General features: G+C 34.8%; 1 protein-coding gene across 2 annotated transcripts in view; it reads left to right on the forward strand.

Moving 5' to 3' along the window:
• Positions 1-18,871, forward strand: part of PRMT3 (protein arginine methyltransferase 3) — a 138,127-nt gene extending 119,256 nt beyond the window's left edge. For both annotated transcript variants that reach the window (XM_082660952.1, XM_082660953.1), the window contains one exon: positions 17,375-18,871. In XM_082660952.1, coding sequence (XP_082517078.1) covers positions 17,375-17,484 — 110 coding nt within the window. In that variant the 3' untranslated portion in view covers positions 17,485-18,871. The remainder of the gene's footprint in view (positions 1-17,374) is intronic.
• The last annotated feature ends 1,143 nt before the right edge of the window (positions 18,872-20,014 follow it).

Here is a 20,014-nt window from a genome sequence, read left to right on the forward strand (position 1 = left end):
AAAGAGAAATATCACCAGTAGAAGTAAAGTGTAAATTAAAGAGAATGTCATTCAGTAGTTATTATATTCGAAATATATTTTTATTTGTCTAGAATGCTCTCCACTGTGTCCATCTCCTCAAATCTTACATAGTGTTTGAAGACTGATCCAATTCTACATTCATCTCATTGATTGTTCACTTACACAAGCACCTATAGTTCTTACATACCTACACATTTAACTCCAAAAGTTAGAATTTGATTGTGGAATTTTTTTTTTAACTGCTTATTACATATAAGTCTTCTTGTCCCATCTTCACTGAAAGCCTTCTGACTGTAGGAAAACTGAATGTACAACAGACTTCATTGTAAAGATATTCAACATCAAATTATTTGTGTGTCTCTCAAAAGCAACACGGAGCAAAAATTTGCAGAATGATTCCTACAATATATGATTTATATGAAGTTTGAAAACATGTAAAACAGCTGTATGTACACACACACATAGTAAAAGTAAGAAACAACACTTAAGAATGGTAACCACTGAATTCATGGTAGTGGTTCACTTTAGGGGAGGATGGAAGTAGGATCAGAGAAGGCTACAAAGGGGGTTTAGTGCCATGTATCTGAACAATTTCTTTTAAAAACTGAAGGAACTGTGGCAGAATGTTAAGATTTGACAAAGCTGAGTAGAGGTCATTAAATCATTCTCTTTGTGTTTAAAATATTTCATAAAATTCTAATGTGGTTTTGATTTCACTGTTGAGACATAAAGGAATTTAGTAGATGCAAATAAACACTGTTAGAGTAAAGCAGCACCTTGTCATTTTTTTCACTTTGAGGTTGCAGTGCTATGGAAATAAAACCTTGATGGCGTGATTTTCTCTTTCTCTAGAAAGCTTGAGCACAGCAAAACTGAAATGAAGCCAACACATCCTCATTTCTGTTTCTTTGTTTTGTTTTTTGTTTAGCTCTGGTATTTGGATTGATTTTGGGAAAATTGAAAATACTGCTTTTTTCCCTCACTGTAACCATTTTGTTGTCTTAATGCTAAAATTCTAAAGGCAATACTAATTCTTTCATGTTTTAATCTTGAGGGGGATTTAAGATAGCATTTGAATTTTCTCCTACCTAATTACAACAAAGTATTATTTGATGCCTAGTGAAATTTTGAAATCCTAAATATTCTTTACCCAGTAATCCTTACAGTAATTGATTCAGCTTTTTCAGAATACTGTGAAGAAGGTATATGATTCTAATGCTGCCCTCTGGCACCATCTACATTCTCTTTTTCTTTCATTGCCATTGTGTGTACTCATATTTAAACGGTAAGGCCAATAGGCTCCCCTAAAATAGCACAACCTGTGGAGAGTTTGAAAGAGAAATTTCAAAGTAAGGAAAATGTGGTCATTCTCAGTTACAAGAAATTTTTTTTTTAACCCTGCTGTAGTAAGCCTTTGGTGGTAGTGCTGATGAATAGAAGCCAGAAGCTCTGGGGCAGAGTATTGGGGTACACATTAGTCAGAAAAAGAGCTCTGGAGATCTTCGATACGCCCTTGAGTTTTAGATGAGTGCTAAGATGGTGTGTATGTGGGATGAAATGCCTGAGGTCAGGCAAAGCAGTTGGAGTAGTTGTGAACCAGATATTTCCCAGCATTTACACAGGGCTGGGGTATTCAAATTTCATCAAGCTAGAGTGGGGCGTCTTTCTGGACTCTATTCAGTGGAGATCCCAGAAGGACCATAGTAGCGGGAATAAACTGTCACTTGAGTAAAGGCAACTCTGGATGCTCCTTAACAAAGCTTAAAAACAAGTCTTAAGAGGAAAAACTGAACTGCGTGTAACCTTAATAGCAACAAAGGAGAACAATAATATCAGATGTTCAATGACATAAAATTCAACATGGGCCAACATTCAATCAAACATTGAATGCAGGAAAATACCAGTCAGTAGAAACAAACCCAGAAATGATAGAATTAGCACACAAGCATGTTGAAATATATTATAACTACTTTTATATGAACATAGGAAAATATGAGAAGATATTTACAATCCAAATAGGACTTCTAGAGATGGAAATTACAGCATCTGAAGTGAAAATGTCATTTGATGGAGTTAACGGCAGGAAAGATCAGAGAACGTAAAGATACAGCAATAAAATGTATCCAAAAAGAAGCACAGAGAGGGGGGAAAAAGATTTTTTTTAAAAAAAATTAATGGGGCTTCCCCGGTGGCGCAGTGGTTGAGAGTCCGCCTGCCGATGCAGGGGACACGGGTTCGTGCCCCGGTCTGGGAAGATCCCACATGCCGCGGAGTGGCTAGGCCTGTGAGCCATGGCCGCTGAGCCTGCGCGTGCGGAGCTTGTGCTCCGCAACGGGAGAGGCCACAACAGTGAGAGGCCCACGTACCGCAAAAAAAAAATTAATGTATCCTCAGTAACCTGTGGGAAAATATGCAGCATTCAACCTTAAATATAATAGTAGAAGTCCATGGAAGAATCAGGGGCAGAAAACATAATGGATAAAATTTTCTTATATTTGATAAAAACTATAACTCACAGATTGAAGAAATTGAGTGAACTCCAAGAAATTGAGTGAGCTCCAAGAAGGATCAACACAAAGAAAACAACCCCAGGACACATCATAAACAAATTGCTGGTATGCAGTGATAATTAAAAAAAAAAAAACTTTAACCAGAGAAAAAGAAAACATATAGAGAGGAGCAGACCAACAATACAAAATATATTAAAGTAAGCTCTTCAAGTGGAAAGAAAATATCACCAAAATTTTCAATATTTAGAAAATTCCACTCTAAACAAAGGAGTGGAAAATGCCAGAAATGGTAAATGTGTGTGAGTACGAAGAAAAGCCTTTATTTTCTCACTTTTTAATTTCTTAAAAGATAATTGACTATTTAAAGCAAAAATAATAATGCATTGTGTGTTTTAAAACATATAGAGACATAAAATATATGGCAATGATTTAAAAAAGAAATTAATTAGAAAATGGAAATATATTGTAAAGTCCTTACACTTAGATGAAGCAATTTAATGGTGAACTGATGAATTAAGTATGTACATTGTAAACCCCAGAGCAACAGCTAATAATTTTTAAATTAAACCACAAAATATAGCTAATAAGCTAGTAGTGGAGATAAAATAGAATCCTGAAAAGACTATTCAATTCAAGAGAAGATAGGAACATAAACAGATGGACAAATAGAAAACAAAAGGTATGATGGTAGACTTAAATTCAAACATATTGATAATTATATTAAATATGAATGGTCTATACATCCAGATGATGGAATTTCATTCAGTGCTAAAAAGAAATGAGTTATGAGCCCGTGAAAAGACATGGAGGAATCTTAAACACAACTTACTAAGTGAAAGAAGCCAATCTGAAAAGGCTATACACTGTGTGATATGTGGTACTGACATTCTAGAAAAAGCAAAACTATGGAGATAATAAAAAGATCAGTGGTTGCCAGGGGCAGGGGATACAAATAAGCAGAACACAGAAGGTTTTAGGGCAGTGAAGATACTCTTTATGATATTATAATTAGGATAAATGTCATTTACATGTGTCCAAACTCGTAGAATATGTAACACCAAGAATATGTAACACCAAGAGGGAACCCTAAGGTAAACTACAGAATTTTGGTGATTATGATGTATCATCAATGTGGGCGCATCCTTGGTTAAAAAAAAAAAAAAAAAAAAAAGTACCATTCCAATGAGTGATGTTGATAGTGGGGGAGGCTGTGCATGTGTGGGGGCCGGGGGATATGAGAAGTCTCTGTACCTTCCTCTCAGTTTTGTTGTAAACATAAACCTGCTTTAAAAAGTTAAGTCTTTTAAAAAATGTTAATAGTCTAAACATGCCAATTAAAAGGCAGAAATAAACAGAATAATAGCAAGAACTAACTAAATGCTGTTTACGGGAAACACACTTAATATAAAGACAGTAATTCCGGTTGCCAGTGACGTAAGTGCATTCATCCCATCTGTCTCACTGAATGCAGCTTTAAAACCAGAATGCATGGAACAGCTCTTTGAAATCTCTGAAAAGTACATAATAGCAGATAAATTGGAGAAGATTACCAGAATTTGAAGTACCACTGAACTGGTGGTAAATTTGTGATTAGTTTTCCTTCAGTATCCCCTAGCCTGGACTTCAGACAGCCTGAAACTCAGAAGAGGGCCTCAGCACAGACAGGAAGAGCTCCCAAAGGAGCCCTCTGATTCTAGCTTGAGGAGTGGGGAAAGGGTCTCCTAATGCTTAGAGAGAGTGGGGGGAAATCCCCATTTTTCTTTTCTATGTTTCTTCTCTGTTCTCCCATATCACAGCCCGCAAGTAATCCTACAGTGGTAGCAGCAGTAACAGTGGCAGCAGTGGGGACCTGCATACCCATAGGTAAATGAGTGGGTGTGGCTGTGTTCCAATTAAATTTTATTTACAAGATCAGCAGCCAGACTCAAAAGCCTTCCATAAAACAAATCTCCAGGCACAGATTGCTTCATTGCAAATTCTCCCAACGACTTAAAGGGAGAAATAACACCGGTTCTACATAGTCTCTTCCAGAAAATAGAAGAGAGCTAATTTTATGAGGGCAGTATTATCTTGATACCAAAAATTAGACAAAGGTAGTACAAGAGAATTAAACTGCAGACCAGTGTCCCTCATGAATATAGATGTAGAAATCCTCAACAAAATAGTAGCAAATTGAATCCAGCATACATGTAAAAGAAGAAAACACACCATGACCAAGTGCGTTTTATTCCAGGAATGCAAGGCTAATTCAATATTTTAAAATCTTGTAATGCAGTCTGCCATTCTAACAGTCTAAAGAAGAAAAGCCACATGATCGTATCAGTGGATGCAGAAAAAACACTTGACAGAATTCAATATTCACTTATGACAAGTACAGCAAACTAGAAATAAAAGAGAATTTCCTCAACCTGACAAAAGGCATCCATACAGTCTGTAGCTAGCATCATACTGAATAGAGAAGGACTAAATGCTTTCTCCCTAAGTTTGAGATAAGGCAAGGATGTCCAGTCTCACCCCTCCTACACTTCTATATTGTAAGTCTTAGCCAGTGCAATAAGAAATGAAAAAGAATTAAAAGCCATTGGAAAGGAAGAAATAAAGCTGTTGTTATTTATAGATAATGTATACATAGAAAATTCTAAGAAATCTACCCAAAAAAACTACAGAACTAGTAAGTGAATTTAGCAAGGTTGAAATTGACAGGCTGATTCTAAAATTTATACCAAATGCAATAAGAACCATATTGGAATTATTATACTATGTGAATTCTAAACTTACTTAAAAATTACATTAACCCAGGCAGTATAATACTGGCATATAAAAAGTAGATATATAGATTAATATAACAATAGGAAATCCAGAGTCTCAGTTTTGTATAGTCAATTTTTATAGTCAATTATAGTCAAATTTTTCCAAAGGGCCAATGTAAATTCAATGGGAAAAGGATAGTCTTTTCAAAAAATGGTGTTAGAATGACTGAATATTCATAAAGGAAAAGAGTGAATCTCAGTTTTTATCTGACACCAAATATATAAAAACCAATTTTAAATGGATGATAGACCTAAATATCAAAGTTGAAACTGTAAAACTTCTAGACGTTAACATAAGAAAGAATCTTGAGACTTGAGGTAGGCAAAAGTTTATGAGAGTGAGATATTACTAACACTCATTGAACTGCACATTTTACATGTTACAGTTTTATTGTATATAAATTACACCTTAATAAAGTTAATTTGTTAAAAACCCACACTGGACCGTCAGGATATCCAGGATAAAATCCAGATTCCTTACCTTGGCCCTTTACAGTCTGACCATTTTTCATCATTTCCAACCCCACCCTGTCGCAGCCCCACATAAGCCCATCATATGCTCCAGCTCTACTGCTCATTTTTTAGCTAACTTTCCTGTCTTTTCTTCTTTGCTTTTATCTAAGGTATTCTTCTACCTAGGAAACTGTTTTTACCTCTTTCACTTGATGAATTCCACTTTTCCCTTTATGACCCAGCTTATTTCTGTAAATCTTTCCTCTTTGTCCTTAGAAGGTTAACTGCTCTGTTCTTCGTTCTTCCAGATCAATTCATGCATACATCTGTGTTAGAACATACCAGTGTGTAGGGTAAAGGGTTCTAATAGAAGATGAGTTGTTTGCCTCTCTCACTTCTTTTTTATCTGATGTAGTATTTGGCATATTAGAAATATCCTGCTGAACGAATGAATAAGTACAGTAATATGTGTTGTCATTGAAATTAATTTCCTCTCATCACTGTGGGTGACACACGCCAAGGGCATTTATCTAGCTCCTGTATTTGGTTGCCCCATTTTGTCAGCTCTGATGTTCTCAGAAGTTTCGGCATGGCTAAAGAGAGTTCTCTGTTGTTGAGTTAAAAAGTAGTTTTTGACTCTATGGCATGTAAAATTTTTAGATAAAATTAAATAAAGCCAGAAGTCTAATCAGGACAATTTGCTGTGTATGTACCGCTTATTTTACTGTCCAGAAAGTAATATGACAAGATTTTTTTCACAAATAAAATATTGTATACATAGCTGTACAGTTATTCTTCCGTGTGTGTGTGTGTGTGTGTGTGTGTGTGTGTGTTAATATCTTCAGTAATGATAAATCTTTTTTTGGGAATGGTAAATCTACCGTTGGGGGTAGACTGGATTTTTGGAAAGCAAGAAAAGACAGTGTGAATAGGGAATTTCTCAGACTAAGAATTTTACATTTGGCCAAAAGCACAAGGGAACTATAAAATGATGAGCCTAATTTGTTTTTGCTTCATTTTGGGTTTTTGTTGTTGTTGCTGTTTTCACAGCCTAGTTCTAACAATAGTTCCAAAAGAAGTACTCTACAACATTTGAGAACTTCCTGCATTGTGGGAGTTAAGAGACCAGACTTCCAGGATGAATACTTTTAAAGGATTTAAAGAACACTTACTTTAAATTCAGGATTTTTTTTTATTTGTTTTCCTTTAAAAATAATGTACAATTTTATTGTAAAAGCTTATGTGGCAGTATTTATTTTAAAAATTCAGATCTTTTTCTTGTGATTTGACTTTGAAAAATATTATTAAAATCAGGCTGTTTAGTTCTCTTTCTCTATTATTAGTAAGGTCTTATGTGATGGAGAATCCATTTCTTTTTTTTTTTCTTTCACTTTTTAACTCTAAGCTTTAATAGTGATAGTAATGATTTTTTATTTATCCCCCTTGTGGGGAAATGAAATTTTATTGCTCTGGAAGAAACTTAATTTTAAAAAACGACTAGGACAGAATTAAAATGAAATCAATTTTGTTCTTGATTGAACTGCACCGCTGCTTTGTGGTATACTAATAGCCGTCTGCCGATGATAAAAACAAAGTGATATAGCACAGTTCCATAGAGAGTGTCCTATTCAGCTCTCACCACAGGATACACACTTAACAGCATCAGTCATTTTATGTCTATTTGACACTGATTAATTACTCTGATCTATTCTGGTATTATAGCCACTGACTTGGTACTTTAGTCAGGCTTGAACAATTGAAGTGAGTGCAGCAGTGTGAACTATGTATTTATTACTGTGACCCTTCGTGCTATTTAATTAACATAAATAAGTGCTGTTTGCACCCCCGTTTTGAAATTAAGGTTATTACAGAAATAGTTATTTTACTGGTATTTCATTTTAAGACATGAAAATTACAGCATCAGCTTATAAGACAATGTTATAACTTTTTTAAAAAAATAAATTTTTTAATTTATTTTTGGCTGCGTTGGGTCTTCGTTGCTGTGCTCAGGCTTTCTCTAGTTGCGGCGAGCAGGGGCTACTCTTTGTTGGGGTGCACGGGCTTCTCATTGTGGTGACTTCTCTTGTTGCGAAGCACGGACTCTAGGCACTTGGGCTTCAGTAGTTGTGGCTCGCGGGCTCTAGAGCGCAGGCTCAGTAGTTGTGGCACACGGGCTTAGTTGCTCCGCAGCATGTGGGATCTTCCCGGACCATGGATCGAACCTGTGTCCCCTGCATTGGCAGGCGGATTCCCAACCACTGCGCCACCAGGGAAGTCCCTTAATGTTACAACTTTTTAATTATTCAGGTATTTTAATTTAACATTGGTGCTTAAAATTTTTTATTTTGTGAAAATTTAACAAAATTATCCACTGCCAGTTCATCTTGAGTTGGGCTGTATTTTAAATTAAGGGGTACAAAGACCACTTAAATATATTCTTTAAAGTTGAAATGCAGAATTAGATAACCTGCTTTATAGGCACCAGGGAACATTTCCATTTTGACCCTACGCTAAGGATTGAATAGGATAGTTACAAACTAGCCAACTTAACATTTTTTTTAACATGTCTAAAGCAACTTAAGGAGCAGCAGCCATTAGGGCACATACACTAAAAAGAAATATTTGCAACAAAACCTCATATACATCAAGAAAATCACTAAAGGTAAATGCTCAGAGGATTTCTTTTTAGATGGTGGTTAAACATTTGAAATATTAATAATACCCATCACTACTGATAATCACTGAATTGCAAATCAAAGCAGATTCTGGTTGTTGTTTATCTAAATAACAAAGATGTTTTTATCATTTTCTTTCATTCTTTTTCTGTTGTTGCTTGGTTTCTAATAATGCTCAATATTGATGAAGATGGCAGGAGTGTAAAACTGGAACACACTTTATTCCTTTTTTTGAAAAGTATTCCACTTCTCATAATCCATCCTAAGGAATCGAGTGAAAATTTACTTTTTTAAAAAATCTTTGCTATTCTAAGCAGTGAAAGTAACGTTGTAATTTGCTTTTCTTTAAAGCATCTTTATAGAATTTTTTCATTTTTGTATAAACGAATCTTCAACCTTTTCCTTTTGGTTTCTGACTTTGGTTCCATACTAAAAAATTTTGTATTACTATATTTACATATTTCTCTTGACTCCTTTCCTCAGTGAGTTAAAATGCTCCGTTTACCATGTACTGAATCTCCATAATGGATCTTTTGGTTTCTCTACTATATTCTATTTATCTATGAATTTATTCCTAAGCCACCACATTTTAAAAACAGCTTTATTTTATATCTACATACAGTAAAAATTCACACATTTTAGGGCTTCCCTGGTGGCGCAGTGGTTAAGAATCCGCCTGCCAATGCAGGGGACACAGGTTCGAGCCCTGGTCCGGGAAGATCCCACATGCCGCGGAGCAACTAAGCCTGTGCGCCACAACTACTGAGCCTGCGCTCGAGAGCCCGTGAGCCACAGCTACTGAAGCCCGCGTGCCTAGAGCCCGTGCTCTGCAACAAGAGAAGCCACCTCAATGAGAAGCCCATGCACCACAACGAAGAGTAGCCCCCTCATCACAACTAAAGAAAGCCCATGTGACAACGAAGACCCAACGCAGCGCCCCCCAAAAAAATGTCCTCCTTCTAGAACTTGCAGTCTCTTAGAAAAAAAAAAATTCACACATTTTAATTGTACAGTTTAATGAATTTTGACAAATGTATACCCCACCCTAGTTAAGACATAGAATATTTATATCACTCTAAAAAGTTTCCTTGTTGATCCCCTCTGCAGGCAGTCATCCCCACTAGAGTTGGTCATCCCCAGCTTCAATTTCCAGACCAGGAGAACTACTGATCTGCTCTCTATCACTGTGTATTAGTATTACTAATAGTTAAGGCATTAGTATTCTTTCAGAATTTTATATCAAAGTTACTATACAGAATATACTCCAGTTTCTTTGCTTTTAGCATATTTTGAAAATTCATCTGTGTATCAGTAGTTTGTTTCTTTTTATTGCCAAGTAGTATTCCTTTGTACGGACTTATTGTAATTTACATATGCATCCACTTGCTGCTAGACTTTTGGATCGTTTTCAGTTAGGCGCCATTATGGATAAAATAGCTATGGACATACATGTAAAAGTTTTTGTGTGGGCATATGTTTTCATTTCTCCTGGGCAGATACCTAGGAGTGGGATTATTGAGTCTTATGGTAAATATATATTTAACTTTATAGGAAACTGGCATACTTCTTCACAGTGACTGTGCTTATTCAACATTCCTACCACTGTTGACGGTTCATTTGCTCCACATCTTTGTCAACACTTATATAAAAGGGCAGTCATTTTAAGTCATTCTATTACATGTATATGTAGTGACAGCTGTGTTTTTAATTTGCATTTGCCTTATGACTAATGATGTTGAGCATCTTCTCATATGTTTATTGATCATTTGTACATCTTTTTTTGGTGAGGTTTCTTTTAAAATATTTTGCTCAATTTTTGATTGGGTTGTCATCTTATTGAGTCATAAGGATCTTTATATATATGCATACAAGTTCTTTGTCAGATGTATGTGGTGCTAATATTTTTATTCCAATTCCTAGTTTGTCTTTTCATTTTCTTAAGGTCTTTTGAAGTCTGTGCTTTTGTGTCCTAATTAAGAAATCTTTGCTATCTTAACATCAAAGTTTTTCCTTTATGGTTCCTCTAAAAATTTTTATAATTTTGTCAGTACATCTAGGCCTATAATCTATTTCACGTTGATTTTAAAAATAATAGTTCATCTTTTCCCAAATGTGTATTAGGTTGTCTCATCATCATTTCTTGAAAAGACTATGCTTTTCTCATTTAATTATCCTGGCTCTTTTGTCAAAAATTAATTGACCATATATGCGTAAGTCCATTTCTGAGCTTTATTTGTTCCATTAATCTGTGTCTCTTCTTATGCCAGTAAGACACCTTCTTTGTAAGGTGATATAAGTCCTACTTTATTCTTTTTCAAAATTGTTTTCACTATTCTAGATCCCTTAAATTCCATATAAATTTAAAAATCAACTTATTAATTTCTGGCAAAAAAAAAATCCTACTAGGATTTTGATAGGAATTGTGTTGAATCCATAGATTGCTCTGGGGAGAACTGACTTCTTAACAGTACTCTCATCCACAAGCAAAATGTATCTCCCCATTTACTTAGATCATCCTTAGCAGTGTTTCATAGTTTGATGTAACTAAATGTTACATATACGTTGTTATATTTATCTCAAGTATTGCATGCTTTTTCAATGCTATTGTAAATGCTATTGTGGTTTTTTTATTACAATTTGTAATTCTTCATTGCTCACATGTAAAAATGCAATTAATTTTTTGTATTGATCTTATATCCTGAGATTGCTAATCCTTTCAGTTCTAGTAGCTTTATTTTTTTTGAATATTGCTTAAGGATTTTCTATTTGTTAAGACCATATAGTCTGCAAATAAAGACTGTTTTACTTTTTTTCCCCCAGTCTGTATATTTTTTTCTTCCCCCACATCTTAATGCTGTGACTAGGACATCCAACAGAATACTAATTAGAGGTGGTCAGAATGAGCATCCTTACCTCAGTCCCAGTCTTAGGAAGAAAGCATTCAGTTTTTCACCATTAATAATGATGTTATCTATAGTTTCTCATAGATTTTCTTTATTGGGTTGAAGAAGATTCCTTCTATTCCTAGCTTGTTGAAAGTTGTTAGAAATTAATTTTGTCACAATTTTACTCAAAAAAAGAAATTAATTTTGTCAGATGCTTTTTCTACATTTGCGTGAGACAATCATGATTTTTCTCTTTTGTTCACAGGGTATTTTTTTATTTCTTATGCAGCAGGTTCTTATTAGTTATCTATTTTATACATATTAGTGTATGTTCAAAGGATTTTTGAATCTTTTTTCATAAGTGATATTTACCTGTAGTTTTCTTCTAATAAATTTATCTTCTTTTACACTAATATGTATAAAATGGATAACTAATAAGAACCTGCTATATAAAAAAATAAATTAAATTCTAAAATTCAAAACAAAAAAAGTTATTTTAGTATCAGGATAATGCTGCCCTCAAAAGATGAGTTATGGAGTATTCCCTCCTTTATTTTTTGTACATTTGGTATTACTTTTCCTTAAATATTTGATAGAATTCCCCAACGAAGACCTTTGGGTCTGTCTTCTTTGTTTTCTAATATAAACATTTCAAGTTATCAGTTTTTCCTCTAGGCACTGTTTTAGCTATCGGCCACCTGTTTTTACATGTTGTGTTTCATAATCATTCAAATCGAAATGCTGTCTAATTTTCTTTTAGATTTTTATTTTGATTTATGGAATATTTAGAAGTCTGTTTAATTTCTAAATATTTTGGGCTTTTTCAAGTATCTTTCTGTTACTGATTTTTTATTTCATTCAGTTTTCGTCAGAGAACATATTCTGTATGATGTCTATATGTTCAAATGTATTAAGATTTGTTTTATGAACCAGTATATGATCCATCTTGGTTCTATAGATGTCAGCCAGGTCAGGTTGGTTAATAATGTTCAGGTCTTCCATATTCTTTCTGATTTTCTGTCTAGTTGTTATTATTATCAACAAAGGAGAGGCGAACTTTGCAGTGATGATTGTGGATATGTCTGTTTCTTCTTATGGTTCTGTCAGGTTTGCGTCATGCATTTTGAAGCTCTGTAATTATATGCACACAGAAGTTTATGATGTCTCATTTATGAATTGAACAACTTATCAATTCGAAATGTCTTTATCTCTGGTTATTTTTTTTTCCTTTAGTCAACTTTGTGTGAAAGTAATATAGCCATTCCAGCCTCTTTTTTTTTGTGATACGCGGGCCTCTCACTGTTGTGGCCTCTCCCGTTGCGGAGCACAGGCTCCGGACGCGCAGGCTCAGTGGCCATGGCTCACGGGTCCAGCTGCTCCGCGGCATGTGGATCTTCCCAGACCGGGTTACGAACCCGTGTCCCCTGCATCGGCAGGCGGACTCTCAACCACTGCGCCACCAGGGAAGCCCTCCAGCCTCTTTTTGATTAATGTTTATGTAGACTATCCCTCTCCTTACTATTACTTTTAACCTGTGACTTTATATTTTATTATTTCATTTTATCTCCTCCCTTGACTAATTAGCTATACACTTGGGTTTGTTTCTATAATGGTTGCTCTAGAGTTTCAAACATGCACCTGAAGCTTATCACAGACTAACATCAAATGATGTCATACCACTACATTTGTAGTTTTGACTCTTAAAACAATACTCTTCTGTTTACCCTCTCTGATCCTTTGTGCTATTTTTTTTTTTTTTTTTTTTTTTTTTGCGGTACTCCGGCCTCCCACTGCCGTGGCCCCTCCCGTTGCAGAGCACAGGCTCCGGACGCGCAGGCCCAGCGGCCACAGCTCACAGGCCCAGCTGCTCCGCGGCATGCGGGATCTTCCCGGACCGGGACACGAACCCGCGTCCCCTGCATCGGCAGGCGGACTCCCAACCACTGCGCCACCAGGGAAGCCCCTTTGTGCTATTTTTATAAAAACATTTCACTTCCCCAAATGTTTTAAATCCCACAATACAGTGTTACTATTTTTGCTTTAAACAATTATCTATTAAATAAATTTTAAAAAGGAAAAAACGTATTTACCACATACTTACTATTTTCTAGCACTGTATTCCTTTGTGTAGATCCAGGTTTCTTTTTGGTGTCATTTTCCTGCTGTCTGAAGAACTTCCTTTAACATTTCTTGTAGTGCAGGCCTCCTGGAAAAGAATTTCTTGCTTTTGTTTCTTTGAAAAAAGAATTTTTTTCTTATTTTTCATTTATTAAGGATTTTTGCTGGATATAGAATTTTTAACAGGTTTTCTTTCATCACTTCAAAGATGTGTCCAGCTGATGAAAATTTTGAGATCACTCTTTTCTATCTTCCCTTATATGTAATATGTCTTTTTTTCTCTGAATATTTTACAGATTATTCTTTTCATCACTGGTTTTCAGGAAGTTAAGATGTGCCTTGATGTGTTTTTGTTATTGTTGTAACTTTTTTTTTCCTGTTTATAGGCCTCAATTTGCAGCGCTTTAAAAATCTGTCCATTTTAAAATGGATGTCAAACACTGGAAGCATTATTTTGCTGAATGTTTGGATTTTGGTTCCTTTCTTTTAAAAAGTATGTGAAGTTTGCTTTGGCAGGCAATTAAGTTATTTAAAGATTACCTTGATCTTTACAAAAAATGTTTTAAAGCTTTGTTAGAGAGCAGTGGTGTGGCCTTTACTCTTTGGGTGGTGTAATGCTAAAGCGTAATCTGGTGTCTCTAGTGAATCATCATAAGTGTTCAGCAGGTTCCTTCTATTCTGGCTGCTTGGAACTCAGACCTCCCAGCCTGTGTGAGCTCTGGGAATTGTTCGGCTAATTGCTCCCTAGGAGTTGTTCTTTGCTCAAAATCATGAAATTTTACCATATACAAACAGAGATCAGTATTTAGTTAAAGTCTCAAGAGAACTCAATGAAGATATATGGAACTCTTTCCCTGAAAATAACATTTGAAATTAGTTGTATCTCTTTTTTCCCCCGTAATAGTAGTACATATGTATTCTTAATTTCTGTTTTATGTCATATTGCATTGTGTAGAACATTCAAGAATAATGTTAAATAATGTAGTGATAGTGGTATTTTTGCTGTGTTCTCACTTTAATCTAAATGCTGCTGTGTTTGCTTTTTATCATATTTGCTCTCAGATTTTGATAAATATTCTTTCAATAAAGAAAGTTACACTTCTTATGTAGATAAGAGACTTTTTCTATGACTAGATGAAGTTTATTAGTAAAGGCCCATTTATCATTATATGGTAATTTGAGCATGTGTATGTCCTAAAATCCTGCAGTTTCCATCCTAGAGAACCTATTGTCTTATGGACACAACAGACATATATAACAGTAATCATAGCAGCGTTATTTGTAATAAAAAAAACTAGAAATAATTTAATGGAAGAACAAATAAATAGCAGTCTATTAATACAGGATACATCTCTGTGAAGTGGAACTATTTTGAATAGGTAATGGTAACAAGAAATTAGAATCATGGTTACCACTGGAGGTTGGAGAAGTGATGTGATTGGAGGGACATAATACGGGGTTTCAGTGGTTTGTGTAAGATTCCAGCCTGATGTTGGGTCTGTGGAGATCATTTCATTATTTTTATCTCAAGTATACATTATCTGTCTTTTCATACATAGGAACTACTGTAGAGAAGCAACTAAATTAAGTAATTTACACTAAGATACATTGCTTATAAATAGGAAGGAATTAACAAGCCACTAATTTGTAAAATTCAACACTTGTTAACTTGTGTTGATAATTCAGTAACAGTAATTTAAACCTAATAACCAAGTTGGTAATTACTCTTTTCTGTCATATACTTATAAAACCAATAGCAGTTTATCATAGAGCAGCTACTCATTTCCAATTTTAGTATCAGTAAATGATAAGTTCAGGATATGACTGTTGGTATAAAATAACAATTTTTAAATGTTGGTAAAAAATAGAAACAAGAAAATATTGCCTATATATTCAAAAATGGAAAATCTCTTAGATTTGTTGAAGATACTTATGACTTCTTCCCTAGGTTAATGTCTTAATGGTCAAGAAAACATGTCTTATAGCTTATTAAAGTTATAGAATAAAAATTATTATATAAAATTTAATATTAGTAAAATTTTTATAAAGTGGCTAAATGTTTTTACAAATAATGTCATAGAATAGTAAAATTTTGACTGTCTCATGTCCATTAAAGTGTATTAAAACTATAATAATCAATTTTCAGGTAGAGATAGGGAGGTACTAGACTGTAGTTGAAGAACATGGGCTCTGGAATCAAAACTGCCCTGCTTAACATCCTGGTTCTTCCCTAACTGGTGGTATGACCTTGGGCAAATTACTTAGCCTTCCTGAACCTTGTTTCTCATCTGTAAAGTGAGGGAAACGTACTTAACCTCACAGAGATACTTTGTAATCATTAAGTGAGATAAATCACATAAAGGCTTTAGAATAGGGCTAGCACAAAATAAATGTTAAATAAATATTAGCAATTATTGTCTAATAATTAACCTGAACTTTCTACAAAGTTTGTAGAACTACCTCACAGGTAATCTTTGTCAGGCTATTGATGAGCTTGGCGTGTGATGTAGTTTTTTTTTCATTTTCTTAGTAATATAGAGGAATAGGTCAGATACAGAAGCCAAAGAAAGCCAGATGTACGTATGAACATAACACCCACACGTAAAATCACTGTTATATTAGGTTACATAGACTGCATCTTGGGCCACATTATTTTTTTCCATTACTCTAATTCCTTAATTTTGTATTAAACTATATAAGCCTTGCCTTTTTTACAGGCTGTGTAGAATGTATCAGTAATGGAATCTTTATACTCTGAAGTATAACTATGAGGTGGTTCTGCTGTGTTTTACTGTGTTATTTCAATATCATATTGAAAAGCATTCAGATTCTTTAGCCCTTAATGTGGGGGATTTGATTTGCAGCGTTTTTTAAAATAAGATATTGATTCAGTATTTTGATAGTTTTATATAGATTCCACAATCATTTTATATGGAGCCTCACTGTATCCATCCAGATTTTCAAAGCTATACCTGATAGTATTTGCTGTGATTTTACTCTTATTAAAGCAAGGAGTGGTGATCAGTTACAACTTAACAATCTTGTTTTTATTTTTAAATGGCTGTTGGTAAATAAATGAAAAAACTTAAATGAGAAGTATCTATAATCAGAAAAGCACATAGATATAATTCCATTTTGGAGTGAAACAAAATTTGGAGCATACAGGATAAGTTTTTAGGGAATCATTCTTTGCCTTGTATTTTTTGTGTTCATTCTTTTACCTGTGTAAGCTCTGTTTTACGTTTGCGGTGTGAGTACCTTAAAGGCCAACAGCCTTGTCATGTGCCTCTATAAAATACACATGTAAATTTTCGCAGCTGTAATTTTCATTTCCCCAAAATGCCATTCACCAAGGGCTCTCTATATGTGTTTTCTCTTCCTTAAAAGCTGCTCCATGTACACTCGTTAAGGTAACCTTGACTTTAGTCCTCAGATAATTCATCCATCAATTCTTGTGAAGCTTTGCCTTTTACTGCCTTCCGACCATCCCCAATCCTCACCTCCAGCACACTTTAGACACATACCTGTTGTATAATTATTAATGTAGCTATTTCTCTTCACCCTTGACCATGAACTCTTTGAGGGCAGGGGCCATGTCTTTTTTTTTATGCCCAGGACACACCATAAGGGCTCATATTGAGGAGTCCAATAACACAGCCCCCAACCCTGCAGTGACCACTGTAGTTTTGCTTACTCTTTCACAAGCATTTGACACTTGTGCTGCGTAAGTTAGATCTGTTTTGTTCAAAAATTAAACGTAAAATTGCCCTAAAAAATTTTAAGTTAAAAAAAAATAGTGAAACATTTCACACCAAAAAAGAGCAATACTAGGTCTACTCTTACTTTTCTGCTACACTGTATTCCTTGAATTCTGAAACACACTTTTTGCCTTTCTTCTATAGGTGAAGCCTTGAAAGGAAAGATCACAGTGCACAAGAATAAGAAAGATCCACGGTCTCTCATTGTGACCCTCACATTGGATAATTCAACTCAAACTTATGGTCTCCAGTGAAAAGGCCACAAAAGCACTACTTTGCAGTTTTTGTTGTAGGGGAGGGGTGGGGAGGGAGGGGAGGGAGGGTTTTATGTGAGCGCATGGATGATGGGTCCTTTCCTGAGCCTCCTCAGTAGGAGAGAAGAAGCATGGCAGGAATCTGAGGATGCAGCTAAGGAGGGCACTGCCTGATCCTGGTGATCCACCGCCATAATCACATTCTTGGAAGTCTGGTCAGTGAGATTTAACCAAATGTAACCCCTACATTGAGTTTGCCTGTATTGAAAGTCATTTAAATTGGCCTAAATTTGGAACAGAGATAGTCTTTTGTTGTTTTAAATAAGTTTCTTACTATAAATTTTAAATACTGGTAATTGATTAGTTATTTGGATGCTGTTTTATTAAACTAGTAACTGTGTACAAGGTATTACATATTTTATTGCAGATTTGCTTTCTGAGGAGTAGTTTTAATTGTATTTGCTAGAATATCAGGCTATAATACATTAAAAGAGCAAGCATAAGGGACTAAAATATGGAAACGAGACCAGACAAATTGTATTTGAAGACAGCTTAGTTGATTGCCACATAATTCTGTTCTCATTTTTTAGCTTCTTCTCTCTTTGCAAATATTCTTGAGTCATATAGTTTTCTAGTATTGCCCAGGAAATCTAGTTTCAATGCATTTACCCTAGGTTTCATAAAAGTTTTTAAAGATTGGGATAAATATGTACTTATTTACTAATACTTTTTTCAAACTAGATTTATGTGCAAAGTTAAACATGTAACTGTTAATATACTTATATCACTATACAATTGTGTCATTTACAATTATTGACTCAGTTTGAAGCGCAGAACAGAAAACATTCAATTAAATGTATACAACAACCATTAGCATTATAAAGTGACATTTCAATATATTAAAGCCTTTTATAAAATCAGAAGCATTTAAAACAAGTCTTAACAAAGGAATCATTTTTAAGATAACGGAAATTTTAAGGAGAAGTGGGTCACATGCTTCTTTTCAGTTCACCAGCTGGTTCTTTTTCAAAACAAGACACACACAAGGCAGCATAGTTAAGTGTTGAGAAGCATGAGCTCTGGAGCCAGTTCAGGCCTTGGCTGCAGCTCTTACTTCCTGTGTAATCTTAGGTTCCTTAACCTCTCTCCCCCTCCATGAATGTTGCCAATTCATAAACTGATACATTTCAACTGTTGATACTTAGATCAGTGCCTGGCACATAGAAAACAGTCAGTACATGCTAGGTGATATTAATTATCATCATCATACAGACAGGGACCCCTTCCAAAGAATATATGACATCGACATTAGATCAGTTTGTGAATTGTCAGCCTCATCAAATACTACACTAGTATGTGTGTGGGAAGATTACAACAGAAATTAATATTTAATATAGGAAAAACTGTATCAAAAAGAAATTGTCTTTTGGTCTTTATTAGAAAATTGGACTCATAGCAATGGGAAGAATAACCCCTTCAAATTATGATATTTCAGATCTTAGTCTAAGTCTTCCTTCATAAGCATGATTTGTCTTGTCACTGGGCTAAACTAGCCAGCTTGTTTTCACCGTGAATGGAATTCAGACCATTGCTGGAAATGTGTAGTGCTGATAATACGGCACAAAGTACTTTAAGTTTTTGTCTGGAATGGCTTCACGCACAAATTTGAGCAGGGTGGGACGATAAAACAAAAATAAGCCCGTAAGATTTACCATTAAATTTTTAAAGTAACCAAAATTTACTTTTTTCTTTTTTATAAGTGCATAACAGATACTTTCTACTATTTAAAAGAGTACTTCTCAAAAATGATTTCTTATTAAAACTCTTGTTTGATTCTTAGAGGATTTTCACCCAGTGGCTCTACTGATTTTCTTCTATTGGTTATAAGTAGTCCAACCATAGTTAGTGGATCTCTGTTCTTTTCAGTTAGCCTTTCCAGGCTGGAACATTCTAATTTGTGTAACTAAACATCTTATGAGATGTGAGAGTCCAAATATTAACTCTTTGTTTAGAATTTCAGCCATTAAACTGTTGTGGAAAGTAAGTACTTTATAGCCCTTACAGTGATAAATGCAATTTTCTTTCATGCTGTGGCAGTTGGGCGTTTTTGGTTAGCAGTTTGCTCTGTCCCAAGGATCTTATTCCCATTAAGAAAATACATTTTTCTCCTATTTTCCTTTGTGAAAACTAACATTATAATTTTGTAATGTGTGGGGTTCGCACGATTAGTCATCTCTGAAAGAGCATTTTGAAAGGAATGTTCCAAGAAAACATCTGAGAATGTACAGTGGTTGCACAGTGAAGGTGGTTAATACGTAGCCTCAACTGCTAGGAACACACTTTAGAATGAATCAGAGAGCTGTCAGATAACTTTGAAATAATTTCTGTTTGGGGAGGAGGGTAAGGCTCCACAGAATTATTTGCTTTCTTATCACTTAGTCTAGATTAACAGTCTGGTTCACCTGTGTCTCGCAGCATTCTACCTGTCACTTCTTTTCTTTTTTTTTTTAAAGATTTGTTTATTATTTAT

This window comes from Grampus griseus (assembly GCF_964374135.1).
Source record: "Grampus griseus genome assembly, chromosome: 8".
Taxonomy (NCBI): domain Eukaryota; kingdom Metazoa; phylum Chordata; class Mammalia; order Artiodactyla; family Delphinidae; genus Grampus; species Grampus griseus.